The following is a 21,143-nucleotide window of genomic DNA, read 5'->3' on the forward strand; positions in this document are numbered from 1 at the left end:
CCCAGCACCACTTGTTAATCCTGGCAGAACAATGCTCAGAGATATTTCTTTCACTGATTCAAGAGCAAGTTTCCAACAGGTCTCTGCCATACAGGGGGGTTCTGGAATAATGATGCTCATTCCAGAAGTATATTTTGTCCAGGTGTTCCTTTACTTGTCTTTTTTCCCCTGGGATAGCCTTTAAATTCAAAATTCTTTTCTGAATCTATTGTGACCAGATAAAGCTTATGCAAAAACCTGAAAACAGGGAGATTTAGTTCATGCAAGGGCTCTATCAATGGACAAGAGAGCAGGAGAAAAGCTGATACTTGTGATACAAGGACAAATGTTAGCTTTGCAATGAAAAATAAATCTGCTTTCCTACTCTATGCCTACTGGAAAAAAAAATTATTTTTAGCCAATAATCTGAGCTAAAAGAGGTACCCAGCTGAAGAGCATATGGCAGGAGGGATTCTGCTTCAACACACAGAAGAAACACACCATACTGTATAATTCAAGTACAGCAAATGCTCCAGTCATCTCTGGAGGATTACATGGAAGGGGCATAACAGAACTGCCATATCCCTTAGTCAGCTTTGGAGTCTGGAAACAGCAAGAGAACTCCCCAAAAGATGCTAAAATAAGGGACCAACTTCTTAATGGAGCAAAGCTTTAACTATGGGTATGATTTCAAAACCACTGCAATTTTAATAGCTGATTTCACAAGAACAGTTTTGTGCACACTATTTCCAGGAAACCAAAGATGTCTAAACAAAAAAAGAATGAGTTCTTTTTCTGTTTTACATATGCACTTCAGCTATCATTCCCAAGTCCTTAATTTCACAAAGTGCCAATGCTCTCTTCTGGCAGAACAGCCTAAGAACACTAGTACAGGACATTCTCCATGTCACCTGTCACAGCCAAATGTCACACAAGCCGTCTTGGGCTTCACTAACCATACTCTTCTCATATCAGACTAATTTATTTTAAAATTCAACTCTGCATTGGTCTACAGCAGAATTACATTTTCTCCAAAACTAAAAAGTGAATACTCTTCTGAGGGAAGACTCGAGAGCCAAAAACAAATGAACTCAAAATTTAACAGAGCATTTTTTACTCCCTCTGTCTTTCCTTCCCCACACCCCCTCCAAAAAAAAAAAAAAAAAAAAAAAAAAAAAAAAAAAAAAAAAAAAAAAAAAAGAAATCTTTGAGTCATTTGCAGGTAGATCTAAAAATTAACTAGAAGGAGAAGAGTTGTTAATTATTCTGCTTAGGAAACTCTACTCCAGAAGTAATTTTCAGTATTTGACCAAAACCACAAGTGACTTCAACCCTTGAGTGTGGCCAGAAAGATCAAAACTGAGCTTTCATAAATGCAAATATCTATCAAGCAGTAAGAAGCACTCTGCTTCCCCTCAGAAGACTAAGGGAGAAGACTTTAAAGGCAGAAAGTTTTAGCAGTGATCAGTTTGGAAACAAAAGCTAAAAGAAAGAAACAAGTAATTCTGAGTGAATCCCCTCAGCCTTCACAAATATTACTCTTTTTCATCTGATACTTTAAAAAAAATAAATAAAAAATAAACCAATCATCTGAACACTACATACCTTATTTGGTTTGAGCTTCACTGGCTGAAGTCTGAGTGATGAAGGGGAACAGCAGATCTCTTCAATAAGCTCAGTTTTGGCAGCATCTGTGCTTTATAGCAAGTAATCTGGTTTTCCATCCCAATCACATCAAAGAGAGACCACTCTGTGTGCTTGAGTGATAGTAAAAGGGAAAAAACCCACAAAGTAAAGAAATGTTTTACTACTATTCAGCTGCAGCTTAAAATAAATAGTAATAATAGCACAGTGTTTGAGAATAATGAAAAAGCTCCCAGCTGATGGCAGAATTGAAGTGGAATGTGGAAGAGCCACGTGTCATGTGACTTTGCAGAGAGCAGCTGCTGTTACTTTAAAAGGTTCCAAGAACCCACACCATGGAAATGGAGCATTATGCTCATGTTACCAGGAGTCACAAACAGGGCAGCACCCTCAAATGACAAGCTCTGCAGTTAATTCAATGCTTGTAATTAAAACATTTGCCTTTGTAGAACTGACATTCCAGACCCACCTATTCCCACCTTGACACATTAACTCTAAAATAAAACCATAACATTATTTTAGGTTTTTAATCAATTTTATCTCAAAAGCACATTTCTAAAGAAAGAAAATAACTACAATCCCTTTAGGAGTACTGTTCAAAAGCTTACAAACAGTGGAGAGGTAACCCCAAATTCCCAGATTCTCAGTGATCACATCCTAACCATGAAAATACTGCCTGTTCCTTTCTGGTTAAAAATATCAAATTCACATTACTCTCTTGGCAGTTATGTCTTTCATCCTCTTTCTTAAAAAAAAAAAAAAAAATTAAAAAACCCCAAAAAACAGTTGCCATCCACTGCATTTCTTCCAAAAGATAATCATGGTGTGATTTGTGCTGTGGGGCCTCATGGAGTTTGGGGCAGATGTTTCAGAGACCATAAACCTTCTTTCTTCAGTGCTGTTATTTGCTGCATAATTTCATTTTCCTTCAAGCAAGCATAACTAAACTTGTATTTCCTACTGCACAACACAAAACCAAAACAAACAGTGTAAAAATGTTTAAATGTTACATGGATAATCAATAGAAACTATTATTCCGTCCTTGGAAACATTCCACAGTGTTTGAAGTTGCACTTTATGAAAAGATAATGAATAATGCATTTTGTGCAGCTTTTTGTAAAGTCTCTGAAGGACTTTGTGAGGCAGCAGTAATATGAGTAATCAGTAGAGAAGCTTGGGATGCAGAGATACTCAGTCTGGAAAACTTTCATTTTTCTTCTTAAAATACAGTACCCCTAGATCTCATCAGAAGTGCTGGCTGATTCAGTGAGAAAATTCACAGAATTTAAATACTCTGACAGATGAATAAAATTCTCTAAGAAGTTAATATAAAAACACATTTAGTTTCTGGCATTTTTATTAGCACATGCAAGCATCCTGCAACTGCTGGCAAGTCAGCACAAGCAGCACAAATTTTCATTGTCATCCCCCCTCCCTTATTCTAAAATGGTGCAAAAATTTAAAATAATGGATTCTGTTTAATTAAATATCCTCCTAGGATTTCATTACATGAACAAATGCTACTTCCCTAGAAAACATCTGATTCCTTCTCACCCCTTTCCTTTCTTCAAGAAAAATCATGTACATCTGCAGCACTAATTAAAACCAAATGAGAGACACAGGTATTCACAGAGCATTCTAAATTTAAATGAACACAAAGTGTTTTTGTAAAGAAAGATTGATACCCAGCTGAGATTTAACACAGCTGTCTGAAGCAAATTATCAGACCTGGCAAAGTCACCTGCAAAAAACTACTGGAATTATTTGTTCCTTTCTCTCCAGGCTGGAGTGATAAATTCTGCCTCCACAAAGTCTCCACACAAAACACAAAGGTCAGCACTCCCCATACAAGATAACATACAAATGTTGTACAATATAAATGTTGTATAATATGCAAATATACCTGTTGCTGTGAGGGAACTGGAGCTGGGACCACAAGCACATGGTTCTTACCCAGCCTGCTGGTTGTACCTGCTGGGCCAGAGCTGGGCTCCTGCTGGGTGCAGCAGGTAAGGAATTAAGCAAACATGACAAATTTGGTCCATTTTGCTGTTGGTTTTCCTCCTGGCTAAGCTGCTGAACCATTTGAGGGACTGGAGGCATTCCACCTGCAGAGAGACTTTAAAAATTACAATTTCAGTAAAAGAAAATATCGAAATGACAGAGAACCAAAGGAAGTGGCAATACAGCTGTTACATAGCTGGTGAAATCAGCTTCCCACCACACCCCAGAACACCTGCCTGCCTGGAAGCTCTGAAGGTGTGACTCAACCAGCATGCCAGTTTAGGATCTACTTATCCACTCCCCAACCTGACAAGATCTTTGCTAACAACACCCTGCAGAGAGTTGACAACGACACAACCAATCTCTATCAGGGTATCAAATGACCAAAAGGGAAAGATTTCGTGCACCAACACTAATTAAGGAAAGCAACAAATTAGGCTCAGAGGGCACAAATTTAAACCCAGGGCATGGAAAATGAGATGTGCAGCACTTACTAGGATCTCCAAGATTTTCTCCAGAGGGTTTTTTAAATGTGTTACAATTAGTATTAGATATAATGTTACAGTTACAGAAAAATCTCATTAAAGCAATTAGCTTAATTACAAAGCTTAAAACTTACACTTAAGATTAAGTCATTAAAATAAGCACTAGATGTAACCAGCATTATTTTAAAGTTCGTGACCTTTTTTTTTAAATTGCTGTCAAAACTAATTGAGTCTCTCTCTGAAGCACTATTTTGAAACTGAAATAAAGTTAACCTATTAAAGTATCTCATAATCAATAAAACGGTGCATTGGATACCAACCACTTCTGAAAGTCTATCTGCTCATATCTTGATTTAAATTAAACGTATTTATTTTGCTACAAAATAGGGTTTATGGTTGCAGAATTGCTTCCTGCATAACTGTAAAGGGATCTCAATGGTCACTGACCTTTTACTCAAATTAACCACTCGAATTCTTTATCATCCCAGTAGATTAATCCAGTTGTTTTATCTCTAGCAGCCAAACCTGGAGGGTTCCTGCAGCTCATTCTGAGTCTGGACTGGGTATGTTTGTACTTAGAAGATGCAGGATGGTCAATCTGCAGGGACTCCTGGGCTGCAGTCACGGGGAGAGGCCGGTGCAGTGCCAGGAGGGCGCTGCCTGCTGTCACCCCTGCCAGCTCACACTCCCGCTTCACAAAGCGGCGGGGCGGGACGGTGAAGGACACCGGGCCGGTACGCGGTGCTGCCTCGGGACACAGCAGGCGCTGACACGGCCCGGCAGCACCGGGAGCGCGGTGCCCCGGCCTCTCACACCGCCGCGTGCCCGCTCTCCGCACCGGCACCGACGAGTGTCCCCTGTCCCCGGCCGCACATCCTACACCCATCCCGTGACATCCGCACATTCTGTACCGCCCCCGCACAGCCTGACCCTCTCCGCACAGCCTGTGCTACCCCCGTGACATCCCGCACATTCTGCACCGCCCCCGCACAGCCTGACCCTCTCCGCACATCCTACACCCATCCCGTGACATCCCGCACATTCTGTACCGCCCCCGCACAGCCTGACCCTCTCCGCACATCCTACACCCATCCCGTGACATCCCGCACATTCTGCACCGCCCCCGCACAGCCTGACCCTCTCCGCACATCCTACACCAACCCCGTGACATCCCGCACATTCTGTACCACCCCCGCACAGCTTGACCCGCTCTGTACACCGTGTACTGCCCTGTACTGCCCCCGCACACCCCCGTGACATCCCGCACGGCCTGACCCGCTCCGCACACCGTGTACTGCCCCCGCACAGTCTGTACTACCCCCGTGACACCCCACACAGCCTGATTTGCCCCCGCACGGCCTGACTCGCTCCGCACACCCCTACTCACCCTCCCTCTCTCCCCGCACCACCCTCAGATCCCGATCCCGCCCCGCGCTCCCCTCACGTCCCGGCCCCGCCCCTCGGTCCCCTCACGCACCGAGCCCGCCCCGGGCCCGCAGCGCCCCCTCGCGGCCGCCCCTCGCCCCGCCCCTCCCGGCGATACCATTCACCTCCCACCGCGGGGGGGGCACTCCCGCCAGGCGCTCTCACGCGCACAGAGGGGGAGCCGCGACCCTTAACTATTTATTATTATTATTATTATTATTATTATTGTTATTCTTTTTCTTTTTTTTCCCAAATAAATATTCTCTTTGATTTCGACTGTGGTACAAATCACAGCTTTGGGGCTTTTATTATAAGTAGGTAATTTTTTTTTTCAAATTAAAAGGCATTGAGAAATGGAGATTGGGATGGAAGATAATGCAGAATAGGTCAATAGTATGGACCAGCAAGGGGTCAATGAAAATCCAAAAGAAACTCTCTCCAGGGCACTTCTACACACTTGGTCTCATAAAACTGAGCAAGGAGAAAACCCAGATAAAATTAACATGGGAATCCTTTTTTAAAGGACAGCTGTGCCTCAAAAAAATCCCCAAAATCCCCACCAACCCAAAAAACCCTATAAAACCAAAATAATAATTTCAGAAGGAACCATAAAATTAAAGGCTTTGGCCAAAATCCACTAGATGTGGGAACAGAGTTGACTTTTCATCTTCAGGAAGTCCTGTATTACAAAGCAAGTCTCCACACAGACTCAGCAAAGGAAGTGTACCAAGCACTTGTACCAATATCCAAATGCTTGGAGTCTCGTTCCAACTCTTCAATAGTGCTCTGCAGGCTGGTAAGGCAGGAGGGTGTCATTTCTTCTGTCACCTCCACAGAGAGTTAAAAACAAGAACCAGAAGTTAAACCACTGATGGAAAAAAAAGGAGCATGAACTCCAGAGTATGCAATTCCTGAAAACACAGAAAATTAAAATTGATTCCCAGAGGATGGCAGTGCTCAGACATGTACCTCCCACATCATTGCACACATTCCCTGCTCTGAGGAGCTTGATGGCTTGAAGAGTTCACCAACCCAGGCCTGATTAAAGCTCAGAGAATTCAGCAACATTTCTTTCACACATCCCCATCAATTCAACTCTGGATCCTGCAGATGGCTCAAGAGGATTTCTGGGTTACACCTCAGGCAGAAAAGGCCCAACTACACCTGGAGCTGTGGATTTCCATCCTTGAACCTGCCCAAGCATGAGGGCAGTGCTGGGAGGATGGCACCTCCCACAGAAAGGTCACAGAAAGGAATGTATGGATCAGTCCACATTCCAAACTGAAATCCTCTCACTGAGAAAGAAATCATTTCTTTTAGACCTGCAAAGCTCTAAAAAACAAGAAAAATTTGTTTCAAAACTAAAAGAGCTCACAGCAGTCAGCATGATAATGAGTTCCTAATCCATAGTTTCTAAATCACAGCATATTCTGAGTTGGAAGGCACCCACAAGGATCACCAAGTCCAACTTTAAGTGAATGGTCCATAAAGTGATTGAATCCATAAACTTAGCATTTTTAGCACCACACTGTAACTGAGTTAATCTCAGGGTCATGCATGTTGTTCCATAGGAAAACCATGGATGACATGAAAAATAAAAGCTTAGAGATTCAGTTTAAGTAAAGGTAAATTATTAATAAAAAATCAAAAGCTCATGAAGCCGAAACTTCATAATAAAAAGGAGTATATTAAAATTGTTTTCCCCATCTTTATGTAGAGATTATACATATTTAAAATACTATTTTCCAAGTAAACATAATAAAAACATTATTCAAACAGCAATTAAGATATCCTGCATTTCAAGATATTTTTTAGGAAGCTGCTTTCCTACTACACTGTTTTCAAGTATATCAGTCAGGTGAATCGGTCAGTGGTATAAAAAGCTTCTGTTTTTTTTCTGCTGCACACAAGTCCTATTTCACTGGACTCTTGAATTTAGAAAGGCCACTTTTTTGTAGGCAAAGGGAACTGCAAGCAGCAAGGGTCCCACATCCAGCCACTCACTGGCTCAGTCAGAATCATCACCACAACCATCACTGGCTTCCAGATCGCTGCTCTTCTGCAAAACAAAACACAAAATGCTTTGTCAGTGCTGCATTTACACCCACAGACTGACCTAAATCAAAGATACTGACTTGAACTCCTACACAAGTATAAGAAAATAGTGCTGGATCCCAACTTCATAGTTAGACCCATCTATTGTAGTAAACATTTGTGGTGGCTTGTAACAAAAAATGTACTTTGGATTACAATTCCCAGCAGAGGAAATTTCTTCTCACTTACATTTACAACTCTGTAATTACAACCTGTAGTATGTGGGAAACAAAAAAGTGGGACAGTAACATGAAACACTGATATTTAAAATAAATGCAGGTGAGACAAGTTAAGTGCTTTTTTATGCAAGTCCCTCAAAAGCTAAGCTTGTTATATTGACTAAAGATTTGAGAATTTTGTTTACCACAGAGAATTTATGTCCATCCTGTATTAAAGATAAGCCATGGCTCAGTAATTTTGTTTAAAAGTGAAGTCAAGTGCACAAAGTAGTACTAAGGGAAAATTACAAATGTTAGAAAATTCCAGGGAGACTGAAGTCAGAGTTCCTCTCTGGGAGCCACCCCTTCAGGAGTAAGACAATATGGTGCAATCTGGGGGGTTTATGCATTTTTTTAAAGCAAGTGTTTTAACTGATATGACTGATATAGAAGTATTTTTATAAATAGAAGCTAGCATAGCACATAAATACAGACTATATGTCTGCAGTTACTCTTTTTTCCCCCTCACCACCATTTGCTGAAAACACTGAATCCCACAAATTTAACACTAGCAATTCAATATCCTACTACAAAACGAATTCCAAGACACTCTCACACTTGACTTCATACCAGCAAGCAGAGCTCACTGAAGTGCAAACAGCCTGCAAAATCTCAGCAGAGTCTGTCATATCATGCCTTATTTATCCTTCCCAGACAGCTTGTGCTAACTGTGATGCCAAACCCAAACTTGGTCAGGTCCATCTGCAGAGAGGAGAACCTGCCTCCTTCCAGGAATGCATCAGGGATTGGGAACCTGGCAGCACCACGTGCTGCCAACATCACCAGATAAAGGACTCTGAGCCACATGGTCTCTTTGGGTCCCATTTTCAAACTAACACAGCTTTTGCTGTGGCCTCCTGTCACAAACACTCCTCTCACATATCTAGAATTCAGAAAAAAAATATTGCAAGTATAAAAATAACCCTGAGAAACTCATCTTGCTTGTGCTATTCAACAAAGCTGTAAGTCTTATATTAAGAAATGAAACTCTTTCTTGAACTCAAGCAAAAAATGGCAGAGACATAATTAAACCAAACATTCTCCATTTGCTACACAAAATAAAGCCATTTTTAAGGACTCTGTTAAATGAAAAAAGCCCATTATTTTCTTCTGAGTTTTAGCCTTGCTAATCATTCATCCTTCAAGGACTTGCCAGCCTTTAACTGAAATTTCCTTTTTGGCAAAAATGTATTCTACACTTTTGTTGTATTGCACCTTATAGCTCACAGGAGTTTCTATAGACACAAATCCAATTCCACAATATCCCAGTTACTCAGAAGTTGTTCTGATGGCCTATTTTGAGCTCATGGCAGATTAATTTAAAGGAGTTAGTCCCAATCCTTATCTGGTAACAAAATGAGAATTAGCCCAAAATTAAAGAATACAAAAAGCCACCAGGTATTCAAAGCAAAATTGTCAGCCTGAAACCTAGACTCCCAAACACTTTCACAACAGCAAAGGCTGGCAATGTGTCCATAATTTCTGCTGCCAGTTTGTGATTATACAAATTGCTTGTGCTTAAATCTTTCCTTCCTCCCTCCTCAATGACTCCCTGTAAAACCCTGCAAAACAATGCTTTGTACAGTTCATTCCACTATCATCAAGTACACAAAGACAGAAAAGATTATACACATTTCATTCTCCAGATGACTGTCATTTCATGGAAAACAAAAATGCTAGAAGGGAAAGAGACATTTCAACTTGACAGCTTCCATTTGTAAAATAATGGCTTCAGTCATTACCTTTGAATTTTTGTTGTTAGTTTGCATCTCAACAGCAGACGAGTTGAAGTCATGAATGGGGAGGGTGTTTAGCCAGTTTGCCATGGATTTCTCCTCCTTTTCTGTGTTGATAATGGTAGGATAGATGTACTGCTCTTTGAAAACAGCAATCTTCTCCTCCTCCTCTGTCCACTCCAGTGGCTCATGCAGCCCATCATTCCCAAAACGCCTGTTGTATTTTTCAAAGTGCACTTTCTCCAAAACCAGCCCAAGCCCTGGGGCTTTGGGGACATCAACCTTCTCCTCTCCCCAGCTGCGTTCCATGATGGACTCAGCAGCATAACCTTTCACAATTGCTATCACCAGCCCAATCATCTTCCTGATCTGGTGCATCATGAAACTCTGCCCTTTCACTTCAATCACTGCAAACTCCATGTTCTCCCTGACAAAGGGCTCTCCACAGTACATCTCCATAATGTACCTCTTGGCACTGGGGTCCCTGGGGCCCTTCTGTGAGGTGAAGTTGTGGAAGTTGTGTGTCCCTTTGTAGCAGGCCAGCAGTTTATTGACCCTTTCAAGGGTCTCTCTGTCCAGTCGATAAAGCTCTTCCTGCACCTCCTGGTCCTTGTGGGCAAAGGCAAACGTTGGCAGCATGTAAGAGTAGGTTCTGGCATCACATTTGTTCTTGGAGTTGAATCCCCCAGTGACTCTCTTCAGGCCTGGATTTAAAAGTGATATTTTTGAATCACAGATTGATTGTGATCTCACTACTATCAACAAGAATATTTTTTAAACAAAATACAAACAAAAAATAGATAAGTTCAAAAGAACCCAAATTTGAAGCTAACAGAAGTGTAAAATATGTAAAATTATAATGGTAAGGGAGAGACCTTCTGCAGGAGAAAGTTCTCCTTCAAAACACTTTCTCTGCCCATTTCAGTATTCTTACCCAGAATTCTGATGTGAGAAGGAAGATGATTATTGATCTTTTCTAATATGTCATCTATTAGCCTGACCTTCAGTGACACAATCTGTCCAGCTGCAGATACACCCTGGAAAAATCATAAAATCAGGTCACATAATCATGTACTTTGGAAGCTCCAGGACAGCACTTGCAGAATTGAAGTAGCTAATAACAAGTTTATTTGCTGGTACTTAATAATGGACAAAAGGAGAAGTTTCAAGCAACATTCACTGTGAATAGCACTTGCTGCTGGATCTCTCTCTGGACAATGCTTAACCAGTCCATCCCAGGAGCAGAGGTGTGCAAACCCCAGAGTTTAGGATAACCCACCTTATCAGTTCGAGCACACCGCTGGAAAGACATTTTCTTCATATCTTCCCCATGGTTTTCTGGGATGCATCCTGACTGAACAAGGGCAGAGACTAGGTCATCTTCAATTGTCTTGAACTGGGAAGATCCCACGTTTCTCTAAGAGGCCATATGTAGCAAAAATAAGAATAAATGAAGATGGAATTTTCGTTAATCAAACACTGCTGTTAAATTCTTTTAAAGTCTTCCCTTCACAGCCTTAAGAGCCAGTCTCTAACAAACTTAACTGTATTTTACCAGAGAGTGTTAATAAAACATCATTCTGATTTAGCTGTTACTGCAGTGGCTAGTAAGGCTCATTTCTAATTTCACTGAGCAGCACCTCTGGAGGTTTTTGATGATTCCTTCACCTGCATGAAACAGCATCAATACTGTCCCAGTGCCTGCAAGTTAACAGCTGCTGATCCAAACATAGCCTCTGCAAATTTTTCTTCTAGAAATCAGATTGGGTTCTTTTGTTCCGTTCTGACGTGCCTGTAAGCATGAGGTCTGCTGGTGAAAAAAACTCCTTTGTGGTATAAGCATGAAAGGCTCCCTTTCCTGTCTGTGTGCAAGATTGTCAGTTATGCCCTGGAGCTTTTGAATTATTCTTTAAGTGCATGGAGCTTGCAGTACATGGAGAGGAGCAGCAGATGGAGCAGGATCACCCTCTTGCTGCCAGCTCTGTGCCACAGATCACCCTGCACAGGCAGGTCTGCTGCTATGACAAAGCACCAGAATCATCACAGATGCACCACTGACTTTCTAAAATTAAGTTACTACCAAGCCATTTGAACCCATTCACACACTGTTCCTGCCTTGGGATTTCACACTGCAAATGCTCAACTCTTTCCCTACACAGGCACTCTGACTAAACCCAACAGATTCCCAAAACAAAAAATAAGCTGGAGATGCTGCTTTGCCAAACCACATACTTGCATGCCATGGTAGCCTTTCCCTGAATATGCCATCAACAGCACAATCTTCCTCTTGGGTGACTTTTTATTCTGATCCTCTGCATCTTCCTCATCTGCATCGCTCTTCAACCTTTTGCTTTGATGCCCGTTTTCCTCCAGCCTTTGAACCACCTCGCTGCTGCTGTTGAGTCTCTTTGCCTGGCTGGCAACCGCTGCTATCAAATCCTCAGCCATCGTAAGAACCTGCAGTGGAAACAACCGCAGATGGGACGAGCATGAACGGCACGAAACTGGGGCAGAAAGCGGCAGCTCCATCCCGCGGGGCCGAAAAGGGAACAGCGCATGAACGAGCCGGAAGGATAAGCACCCCTGTCCCTCCCTAGGCTGTCAGCATTCCCTGGAGGAGGCAGGCACGGCCTGCGCTGCCGGACACCCGGCGGGGCGAGCGGCGATGGGCCCAGCCGGCCTGACCGCTGAGCGGGGCGGAGCAGGGCCCGGCGGTACCCACGCTGCGGTGCCGCCGCCACGGCCCGGCGCACGCCGCGCTCCCCGGGGCGGAGAAGCCGCAGCTCACGACGCGGAGCCCCCACCGCAGCATCGTCCCGGGTCCCCGGCGGGAGAAGCGCGCCCGCCGCCCGCAGCCCCGCGCCCGCCGCCGCCGCCACTTACGCGGGCGCTGCGCAGCGAGGGCGCCGCGCGGGACGCACACGTGCGCGGTACGGCGGCCGCGCGGGGACACGGCGGGAGCGCGAAGCCGTGAGGGCAGCGCCGTGAGGGCAGGGGGCGGGCTGAGGATAGCGCCGTGAGGGCAGGGGGCGGGCTGAGGATAGCGCCGTCCGTGCAGCAAAGAGTGAGGGTATTGCTCTGCTCAGCAGCACCTCCCGCACACCGGCTCTCCGGTGCCAACACACCCCAAAATTGTCATACTGTTAAATCGTGGAAAAGCAGGGGGAAAGGCAAACCAACGTTCTGTGGCTGTGTAAGTGAAGCAGCCCGTTTTTCCTTGCCCATGGGGAGCAGGCGCTGACAGCAGTGCAGTCCCAGAGAGGCGAGGACAAAGCGAAGGAATAGCTCACAAGGCACTCAGGTCTGCAGTAAAAGCTCACGGTTCCCTTCCCAGAGGGATGTCACATTGGTCCCTTCTCCACACACCTTCTCTTTGTGCCGATGTCAAACATGGGCACCTCTGGCTCCACTTCCCCTCAGGTTTTCCTCCAGCCAGCTTGCTCAAGCATTCCTTGTGCTCATGTTTTGTGCAGCAAGTTTTATCTGCAGTGATGCACTTCATGGGCAAGCTGAGCACAACAGGAGCCCTGACCAGGCCACAGCATGTACCTCCCAAAAAGCCAAATGCACCTGGGAGAGTTTTTTGCTCTGTAGAATGGAGCTACCCAGTGGAGCCATGGGCTCCCTGGCACCTAGTGAGATTATTGTAGGAGAGCTCCATTTATCTATTCAGATTTAACAAGGAAAGGTTGACACTTCCAAGGTGGCCAGATTATCACAGGCCTGTTATTTCATCTAATAAGGGGAAGAAATCTAGCACGTCCTTTTTCAAACTGACACTTCTGAGTTATTTCAGGGGTGGGATGGAGCGAAGGGAAGATTTATCAGAGGGTCCCAGCTGCACTTTGCTTAGAGAAGTGATAAAAGAGAGCCCGTCACAGTGCAGTGCTGCTGCCAAGGGAAACAGGAATACAAATTTCTCTATCTCTGCAACCAGGGTGTCTGAATCTTTTTTTGCCTCATTTCCTTAGGAAGTGGAGCTTATGCAATTAGCCTGTCTGTCCACCACATCCCTTCCTCCTCCTTCCCTGCCCTGATTTCTGAGTTTGGCTCATTTCAGTAAATGTGAGAGAGGGAAGAAGGCGCCAGTCAATATGGAAAACAGTGATGGGATAGGAGAAAGGCTTGCATGGACATCCCATGAGGGAAAAAGCTTTGGTGGAAAAAGCTCATCCCTTCTAAGAGCAGCCAAGAAGCTTCAAAACAGGCAGCACAAGCTTTGCTCTTAACTTGCCACAGCATGCACTAGCTCTTCCCTTTTCAAACTTACCTATTTTACCTTGAAACACCCATGTATGATTTATCTATTTTATCTATCTATTCTATCAAAAACAAGGAGAAATCGAAGTGACTCGCCAGAGTTGCTGCTGCTCGTTGTGGGGCAGTCAGACCCTCAGGAGGTCCCGAGTTCTCTGGGCACTGGAATCAGCACCGTCGAAACTCTCCAGGTACCAACCACAGGGGCCTCACAGACAGCTGTGGAGCGGGCAGCAGAGCGGCTGTAGAATGGGGTTGCCATGTGCTTTTTCATTTAATCGTTCATTTAATTGTTCATTTAATTCTCGTGCCGGTGTCGGCGCTGCCGCCTGCAGATGGGGCTCTGGCAGCGCGCACCGCCGCCTCCCCGCCGTGTCCCACAGCACACACAGCCCAGCCCGGCCCCACAGCGGGGCCTGCCAGGCACCTCTGCCACTGCTGCCACTCCTCCCAGCCGGGGACACGGCGGGCTGTCCCCCCCGGCTGCTGAGCACGCCCTATGGCCCCCCTGCAGCTGGCTGTCCCCTCCCTGAGCAGCCTGTTCCTGCTCTGCTCTGGCAATGGTGACTTTCTCATCTTCCTCCCCAAGGCTGCTGTGAAAAAGGAGGTATTTATTTTCAATTCAGAGAGAAGTAAAATTTATTTTAAATCAATATAAAAAAAGGCTCCAAGGAAACATTGCGTTGTGAAAGATGCTTCCTTCCAATTGCTTTCTGTTAAAAGGAAGGAAAAATCTGTTGTTTAGTGGGTCTAAGGGCTTTGTTGCACTAGAAGTTCAGGAGATACCACATTGTAGTTAAAAGCCATTTAGATCCATGCTGGGAACTGGTGACATGCTGAACTCAAGGGACAAAGAGCACCTTATTCTGCTCCCCCCAGCAGTTGTGTATTGTCATTTGCTGGAAACGTGGAGAAAAATTGTGCACATTTGGGAACTTGGTTACACTCTGTCCATGGTAAGGGGAAACCTGTGCTTGACATATGCTTAATCTCCTTCTTAGAAATACACTCTTTAACATGTTTTCTTGCCAGGTTTCATCTCCCAGGAGGAGGGGTGGTTCTGACTCTATTGTCCCTAAAAAAGCTGTTTTTAGAAAGAAATATCCCAGGGAAGTTTGCATTGCTGCACTACGTGCTATTCCTCACCCAGGGAATGGCACCCATGCTTAGTGCTACATTTATGGAAATAAATCTAAATAAATCCAACTGCTAGCATTTCTCTGGAGAGCATTAGCTCCTGCCCTGCAGAGCTGTGCCAGGGTTTTGTCTCCCTGCACACAACCCTTGCCCTCCTTGCAGCATGAGGTGACCAGGCACCTGCAGAGAAGCCAACATCAAATTAGACACCAGAGAGCTCAAACATGCTGTGAAGGAGTTAACTCCTCGTGAAATAAAGCTTTTAAAGAGCTGGAAGCAGAATAATTGATCTTTGTGTGGCCTTGGTTCAACACCCACCCACCCGTTTCTGCTTCCTTGATGTCACTGTCACCTCTGATCTTTCAGAGTTGAATGAGTGTGTTTTTGCTGACGTACTTACCAACAACTAAATATAAAATGCAGGAACAAAGCCAAATGCCCTGGAAGAATTGCTCTGGTTTGTTTTCTCCTAAAATCAACAGCAGCATGACGTCACAGTCAACATCTAGAAAGTTGTGCAATTTCACTGGTGCTTTTGAACTGTCCAGGTCCCATGGTTCAGTGCTTTTAGAAGGGACTGTGTATTTCTGTTGTTGAAGTTTTCCCAGCTAGCACTTTCCCCCTCTGCTCTGCTGCCTGTGAGAGTCCCATGGATTCAGCAGAGAGTTCTCTATCGAGACTGCCATGTGACACACAGTGGTCCACCTTTCATTTGGCTACAGAGTTTTCACCTGAACCTTTGAAATTCTTTATGGGCAACTTCAAAAGAAATCCCCCTCCCCTGGCATCAGAAACTTTTACATGTATATATTCTGTACTATTATCCCATGCTGCAAGGAACAAAAATAACAAGGGTTTTCTACAAAAGGGAAATATGTTAAAAAGAAACAAACCAAACCCTCAAAAAACAAAAACTCAAGTGTGCTGAGCTGTAAAACTTTAACAGCAGCATTTGTAATTAATCAGCTCTGACCAGCTTTCCAAGGGCTGCCCTGGAGTCTTGCCCAGGTTGTGCCACCACGTTTTCAGCACCAGAAGTGCAGTTTCTGAGTTGCCCCAGCACTGACAGTGCTGCAGCTGTGCAGGGAGAAAGGATCCACTATCCCTGCATGTGAGTCAGCATCAAGAGCCCAGCATTTCTAGGCAGGACTGTTCTCACAGAGCAATTCCCTGGGGTGGGAAAGGCAGGGGCAGGAAACAGAGGTTATAAATAGGGTAGAGCAAGAAAAAAAAACCAATTCCAGATTATGGTAAAAGATGATTTCGTAATAAGATTTTTCTTACAAAAAAAACCAACACTGTGCAGTAACTGTGGGGTGATGCTGCATCACACAGGGCCTGGTGGGCAGGACTTTCCCCAGTGATGCTCACAGGCAACAGTGACATACAGAGCTCAGCAAGTGGAGTTCTGGGAAATGTTTGGTGGAATTAAGGTATTTGGTTTTTGAAAGTTTACAGCTGTGTTGCTGAAATTTCTGAGAATTGGAAATGGAAAGACGAACTAATTATTTCAGCACCTCTCCCACATTCCAGATGCAGGGCTTAGCTTTCCCTCCTAGAGTATTCCAATCCAGACAGAACATGGATCTGTCCTGCACCTGAAGTCAGGACCAACACTTTCAGCATCCTCATTGTCCCTTTTGTCATGTTCAGTGACATTTTTGCAAAGCTACATGGGCAAGACAATTCTAAGCCATGTGCCTACTCTGTTCAAAAAACAAAACTGCAATGCAAACACAGCAGGAAAATATTTAATCTTAATAAAAAATACTCAAATGTTATCATGATATCACACTTCAAGTCCATTTTTTGTTCAGCAACAAGTTTGCTGATTCTGACAGTGTAATCCTACAAATACTGAAATATGGATGGAATTTAAGCTGGAATTTAATCCAGCTGGCTGGGGAGGGGTCTGCTATCAATTTGTGACAGTTCCTAACCACTGCAGGAGGAGAGGACAGGAATATGGACAGAGAAAGCAGGAACCACAGCTCCCACCCAAAAACTGGCTTCAAATTTCCCAGATTCACAGACAAGATTCAGGCAAGGTGGCTTTTCTGCCCCAAGTTTCACCTGCACAGCAAAAAACCCTTTTTTTGCCCAAAAGTCAAGCCCAGTAGAACCACAAGCATTAGAAAGGCCTCACTCAGATGCCCCATAAACTGGGATAATAAAGGACTGAAAACAGGCCACTAACAATTTCAAATCAATTTTATTGTCTTAAATCGGTGTTGTACAATTTAAAGCCAAAAAAAAAAAAAAAAAAAAGGTCACACAAAACACAAATAAAAAATGTTGACAAAGTATCAAGCATTACCTTATAAAGAACATCATCATACACTCTCACAAACCTGAAGGTACGTGTGATCAGACTGAGGTTTCTTGAAATCTATTGAAGACGCCAGACACAAACGCTGCAACAGCAACAAAGCCATGACAATAGCAGGTGGACTACACTAGCAACTTCTGCAAAGGCTGGGGGTTGGTTTTTGGGGTGTTTTTTTTTTTTCCTTTTTTTTTTTTTGCATACCTTATTGTCTACAAAGCAATAAATATTTTTCACCAAAAAAGTTGGTTTCACGCTACATGCAGTTAGATAAAAAAGAAAGTCACCAAAGTGATGGCAAAATAAATCACCTGTCAGATTTTTCTTTTTCTTTTTTTTTTTTTTTTACTTTTTTTTTTCCTCCCCTATTTTTGGGGTTATTTTATGTGGGTTTTTTTGTTGGTTTTTTTTTTGTTGCCTTTTTATTTTTTCTTTTTTTAAATTTTTTTAATTCAAGCACAGTGGCTAAGTTTCAAGTATTGAGAGGAAAAAAAAAACCCATATATATACACGTTTGTGTTTGTGTGTGTATCTCTACCCATGCACACACATACACACACACACAGCCTTGCATGTATATACACAAACACATACATATATACCGGTTGTAGGTCTGTAAACCACAATTTTAATTTTTTTTTTGGAGCAATATATACTTGTATACATTGAATGTGGACGATTTTGATACATTCAAGTAACGAAGCACAGCTGGAAGGTTAGTGCTGAGCTTGCCACACACACGGCTGGCTGGGGAGTGGCAGAGATGTGGATCCAGGGCTGGGCCCCTCCTGGCCAGGAGCCCCTGGGGCTGTGCTGGAGGCTCTGGGCTGCAGGGCTTGGTACTGCAGTCAGTCCTGGCTTGCTGCTTCCATGCTGCAGCACAGCCCTTTGCACAGCTGGCCAAAGCCTTTCAGAAGCAGTCTGGGTCTCTTCAGCATTTCTGTCCACATCAGGCTGGGGGGGGTTGGTTGTTTCTGTCTTTTTTCTTTTTGGTTTTTTTCCCTTTTTTTCCCAGGCACAAGCACAAACGGCCACAGAAGCAGCAGACTGTGAGCCAAATACTGAAGCATTTGTGAAAGCTACACTTAAGCTTCCCTGGTCGGGGCAATTGGAAATATTTTTAAATTTCTTTATTGGCACTTCTGCTCTGTGAACAGAAACACCCATGTCTGCCAAATGCAGTGCCAGCTCCAAAGCCCATGAAGTTGCTCCTGAAACCCTTGTAAAGTATCACACCGAACGTGCCAATCTTGAGAGGAAAAAAAAAGCAATGAGGACTTAACCACCATGTGCAAAATATTTTTAGATCCCCAAAAACTAAGCCTGAGGTTTCAAGTTGCTTTCGAAGATGCTTTTCTGCCCAGCCCTACCACAACACTGCCACGGCTCTGGAACGTCACACTCATGCTCTCACAGACAGATGGAAGGAGCAGCTCCCCTCTCACACACATTCACAGCACCCAAAGCCTCAGCCACAACTCCAGCACTCACACCCGCAGTCCCATTTGGCTACAGAGTCTCCTTGAAAGAAATGCTGAACATGGAACTGAACGCTACGGGATTTCTTTATAAAAAAAAAAAAAAATAAACCAACAAACAAAAACAAAGCAGCAAATAACACTTCTTTAAAAATGAGTTTCCAAGTGTGTGGGATCCTAACGCCTGTTCTTCAGCTCTTAAAAAGCATGGAGCTTTGTAATGACTGTCCTTAAAAGAACATTTAAATAAAAAACAAATCTTGGTACTGCCAGACTGCAAGTCAGCTTTGCCTGGTGTGGAGGAGGAACAGCACAGACTCTGCAGTGCTCTTTGCCTCACACTCACGAGATACAGTACAGTTAAATACATACAGTTACACACAAACCATGTCAATATCAATATATATTCACTCTTAGGAATACATATTAATATACGCACACACGTAGTGCAATAAAACAACCAGGAAGCAAGGAAAGGAATAAAAAGAACAGCATTCCTAACAGTCGTGATGTTCCTGGGTTGTTGTGTGATGCAAAGTCAACTTCTCAAAGTTCCCATAGTGTGTAAAGTGCTCCTTTGATTCACAAAGCTAGTGTTTTCAGTTTGGGGGGCTCCAGGGAAGGGGTTATTGAGCCAACAGCTGAAAGCAGGACAGAGCTAGTGCTTCTCCAGGTGGGTACGTGCTCAACAGCCCCGAGTCTCTCACTCTGATCCCACTGAGCCGGGGCACCCAGCGAGGAACGGATTCCTTTTGGCTTCTTACAAACACAGGAGTGTGATGCTTTCTGCTGCCCTCCTGTTTCCTGCACAGCCCCTTTCCCTGCCTTGTTTGCCCATCCAGGCAGGCAGACAGGGAGCCCACACAGCAGCCATGAGATTTCCAAGCTTCCCAGCAGCTTCATGTCCTCTGCCTCAGTCAGCAAGTCTGTAGAGCTGGGAGCTACTTCACAATGCCAACTCCCTTCTCTCCAAGCACTTCAAGGAGAAAGGACAAGGAGAAAGGACAAAAGAGAGAGTGGAGGGGAGCCTCCAGTTGCCAGGGAGCTTGAAGATGGGTGGCTCTCAGCTGGGAAGGGGAAAGTACACAGACTGGCCTTTATGTCTGAATGACACACTCGGACATCAACTGAAGCCAGCAGTTTCAGCACATCCATTGCCTGCAATGGACACAGCACTGGAATACCCTGTTCTTAAGCAAGAGGGATAGGCAGCAGTCTTATCCTTCAAAGTGCTGGGAAGAAGCAGACTTCTATCCTTCACCCCCTCTGACAACGAGGGAGACCTTTCCACATTAGCTATGTCTTCACCCAGGCCTTTGGGCAGGGAAGTATTTGTGCTTGCTGCAGCCACACGTCCCCACAAAGGAATCTGAGTCTGTGGAACAACTTCCCAAAACGTCCAAAAACAGAACAGTGAGCAGTCCATCCTCCAGGTGTCCTACTGCCAGAATGGTTTCCCAGCACAGCACAGGCTGTTGGGATAAAGCAATCAGCTGGGGTGAGGTGTGTGAAGGGTAACACCACTGAAATCAGGCACAGAACCCCGAGAGCAGAGCTGACAGCCTGCGCTCGATGCACAGCTTACCTGGGGAAAAAACACAGCACAAGCAATCAGCTTCTCATGTTCCTGCCAATGTAAAGACCACCACTGCAGAATGAACCAAAATGGGAAAACAGACAAGAATTTCAACAATCTAAGCAGAACTTTGAGAATCATTACCAGGTACCAACGAGGCCAGTGAGGACCTGACCAGAAACACCCTGCTGGGAAGGGAAAGGTCAGAGGGTTGAAAAGTCAGAGGTCTGACAGTGAAAGCTGGGAGGCAGCAGTTCTGACAGAGGTATCAAGATTTTACAAAGGATAACCATTGTCCAGGAAGAATTTATTCATTTCCAGCTACTGGAGCAACTTTTGCCAGCAGGCAAAATAGCTCAGGGTCTCCAGTGCCATTTACCATGGCTTACACTGGGAGAGCCCATCCAGCATCCTCAGTGCCAGGGTCTCATCACCTGAGCCCAAGAATCTGTCAAAAGCTAAATGTTTGGTGGAATTCATGCCTCTCATGGGAACCCTTGCTGTATTTCTAGGCTCATCACTTTACTTTTGAGAAATATGTAATCACAGACCTGAATTTAAAATAAAAAAACACACCCACTACTGCTTATCAGAGAACAGCTCAATCAGGAAGCTGGAACTTGTAATACCAGGATAATAACTGGGAAAAGAAATCCACTGCATGCATTAACTGTATCTCTGGATCAAAAGATGGGATCAAGGTTTGGTAAGAAACAGTACAACAGAAACTATTTAGTATTACCTATTCACTTAGCCCTCCAGTACCACACACCACCTTGCCCAT

General features: G+C 44.2%; 3 protein-coding genes across 31 annotated transcripts in view; all 3 read right to left on the minus strand.

The window, feature by feature from the left end:
- The window catches only part of EP400 (E1A binding protein p400), a 56,941-nt gene extending 52,191 nt beyond the window's left edge, over window positions 1-4,750 (minus strand). For 15 of the 17 annotated variants that reach the window (XM_079322434.1, XM_079322433.1, XM_079322435.1 and 12 more), the window contains exons 1-3: window positions 4,560-4,750; window positions 3,527-3,742; window positions 1,585-1,736 (exon numbers count right to left, since the gene is read on the minus strand). The gene's annotated coding sequence lies outside the window, so the exon portion shown is untranslated. The remainder of the gene's footprint in view (window positions 1-1,584; window positions 1,737-3,526; window positions 3,743-4,559) is intronic. The other 2 variants (XM_079322436.1, XM_079322437.1) reach the window with 2 other exon arrangements.
- A 2,442-nt stretch (window positions 4,751-7,192) lies between these two features.
- PUS1 (pseudouridine synthase 1) lies at window positions 7,193-12,583 on the minus strand. Of its 4 annotated transcripts, none has more exons than XM_079323028.1 (6): window positions 12,469-12,583; window positions 11,818-12,042; window positions 10,865-11,002; window positions 10,520-10,622; window positions 9,592-10,289; window positions 7,193-7,596 (listed from the first exon to the last, which is right to left on the minus strand). In XM_079323028.1, exons 2-6 carry the CDS (start codon window positions 12,031-12,033, stop codon window positions 7,546-7,548), a joined length of 1,206 nt encoding a protein of 401 aa, XP_079179154.1. In that variant the 5' UTR covers window positions 12,034-12,042; window positions 12,469-12,583; the 3' UTR covers window positions 7,193-7,545. The 4 variants fall into 4 exon arrangements, with proteins under 4 accessions (XP_079179154.1, XP_079179152.1, XP_079179153.1 ...); XM_079323026.1 differs by lacking the exon at window positions 12,469-12,583 and adding an exon at window positions 12,308-12,465; XM_079323027.1 differs by lacking the exon at window positions 12,469-12,583 and adding an exon at window positions 12,308-12,462 and having other exon boundaries at window positions 10,865-10,939.
- Window positions 12,584-17,172: 4,589 nt separating this feature from the next.
- ULK1 (unc-51 like autophagy activating kinase 1) overlaps window positions 17,173-21,143 on the minus strand; it is a 75,791-nt gene continuing 71,820 nt past the window's right edge. For all 10 annotated transcript variants that reach the window (XM_079322905.1, XM_079322902.1, XM_079322900.1 and 7 more), the window contains one exon: window positions 17,173-20,368. In XM_079322905.1, the coding sequence (XP_079179031.1) occupies window positions 20,313-20,368 (56 nt within the window). In that variant the 3' untranslated portion in view covers window positions 17,173-20,312. The remainder of the gene's footprint in view (window positions 20,369-21,143) is intronic.

This window comes from Erithacus rubecula, assembly GCF_903797595.1.
Source record: "Erithacus rubecula genome assembly, chromosome: 19".
In the NCBI taxonomy this organism is placed as follows: domain Eukaryota; kingdom Metazoa; phylum Chordata; class Aves; order Passeriformes; family Muscicapidae; genus Erithacus; species Erithacus rubecula.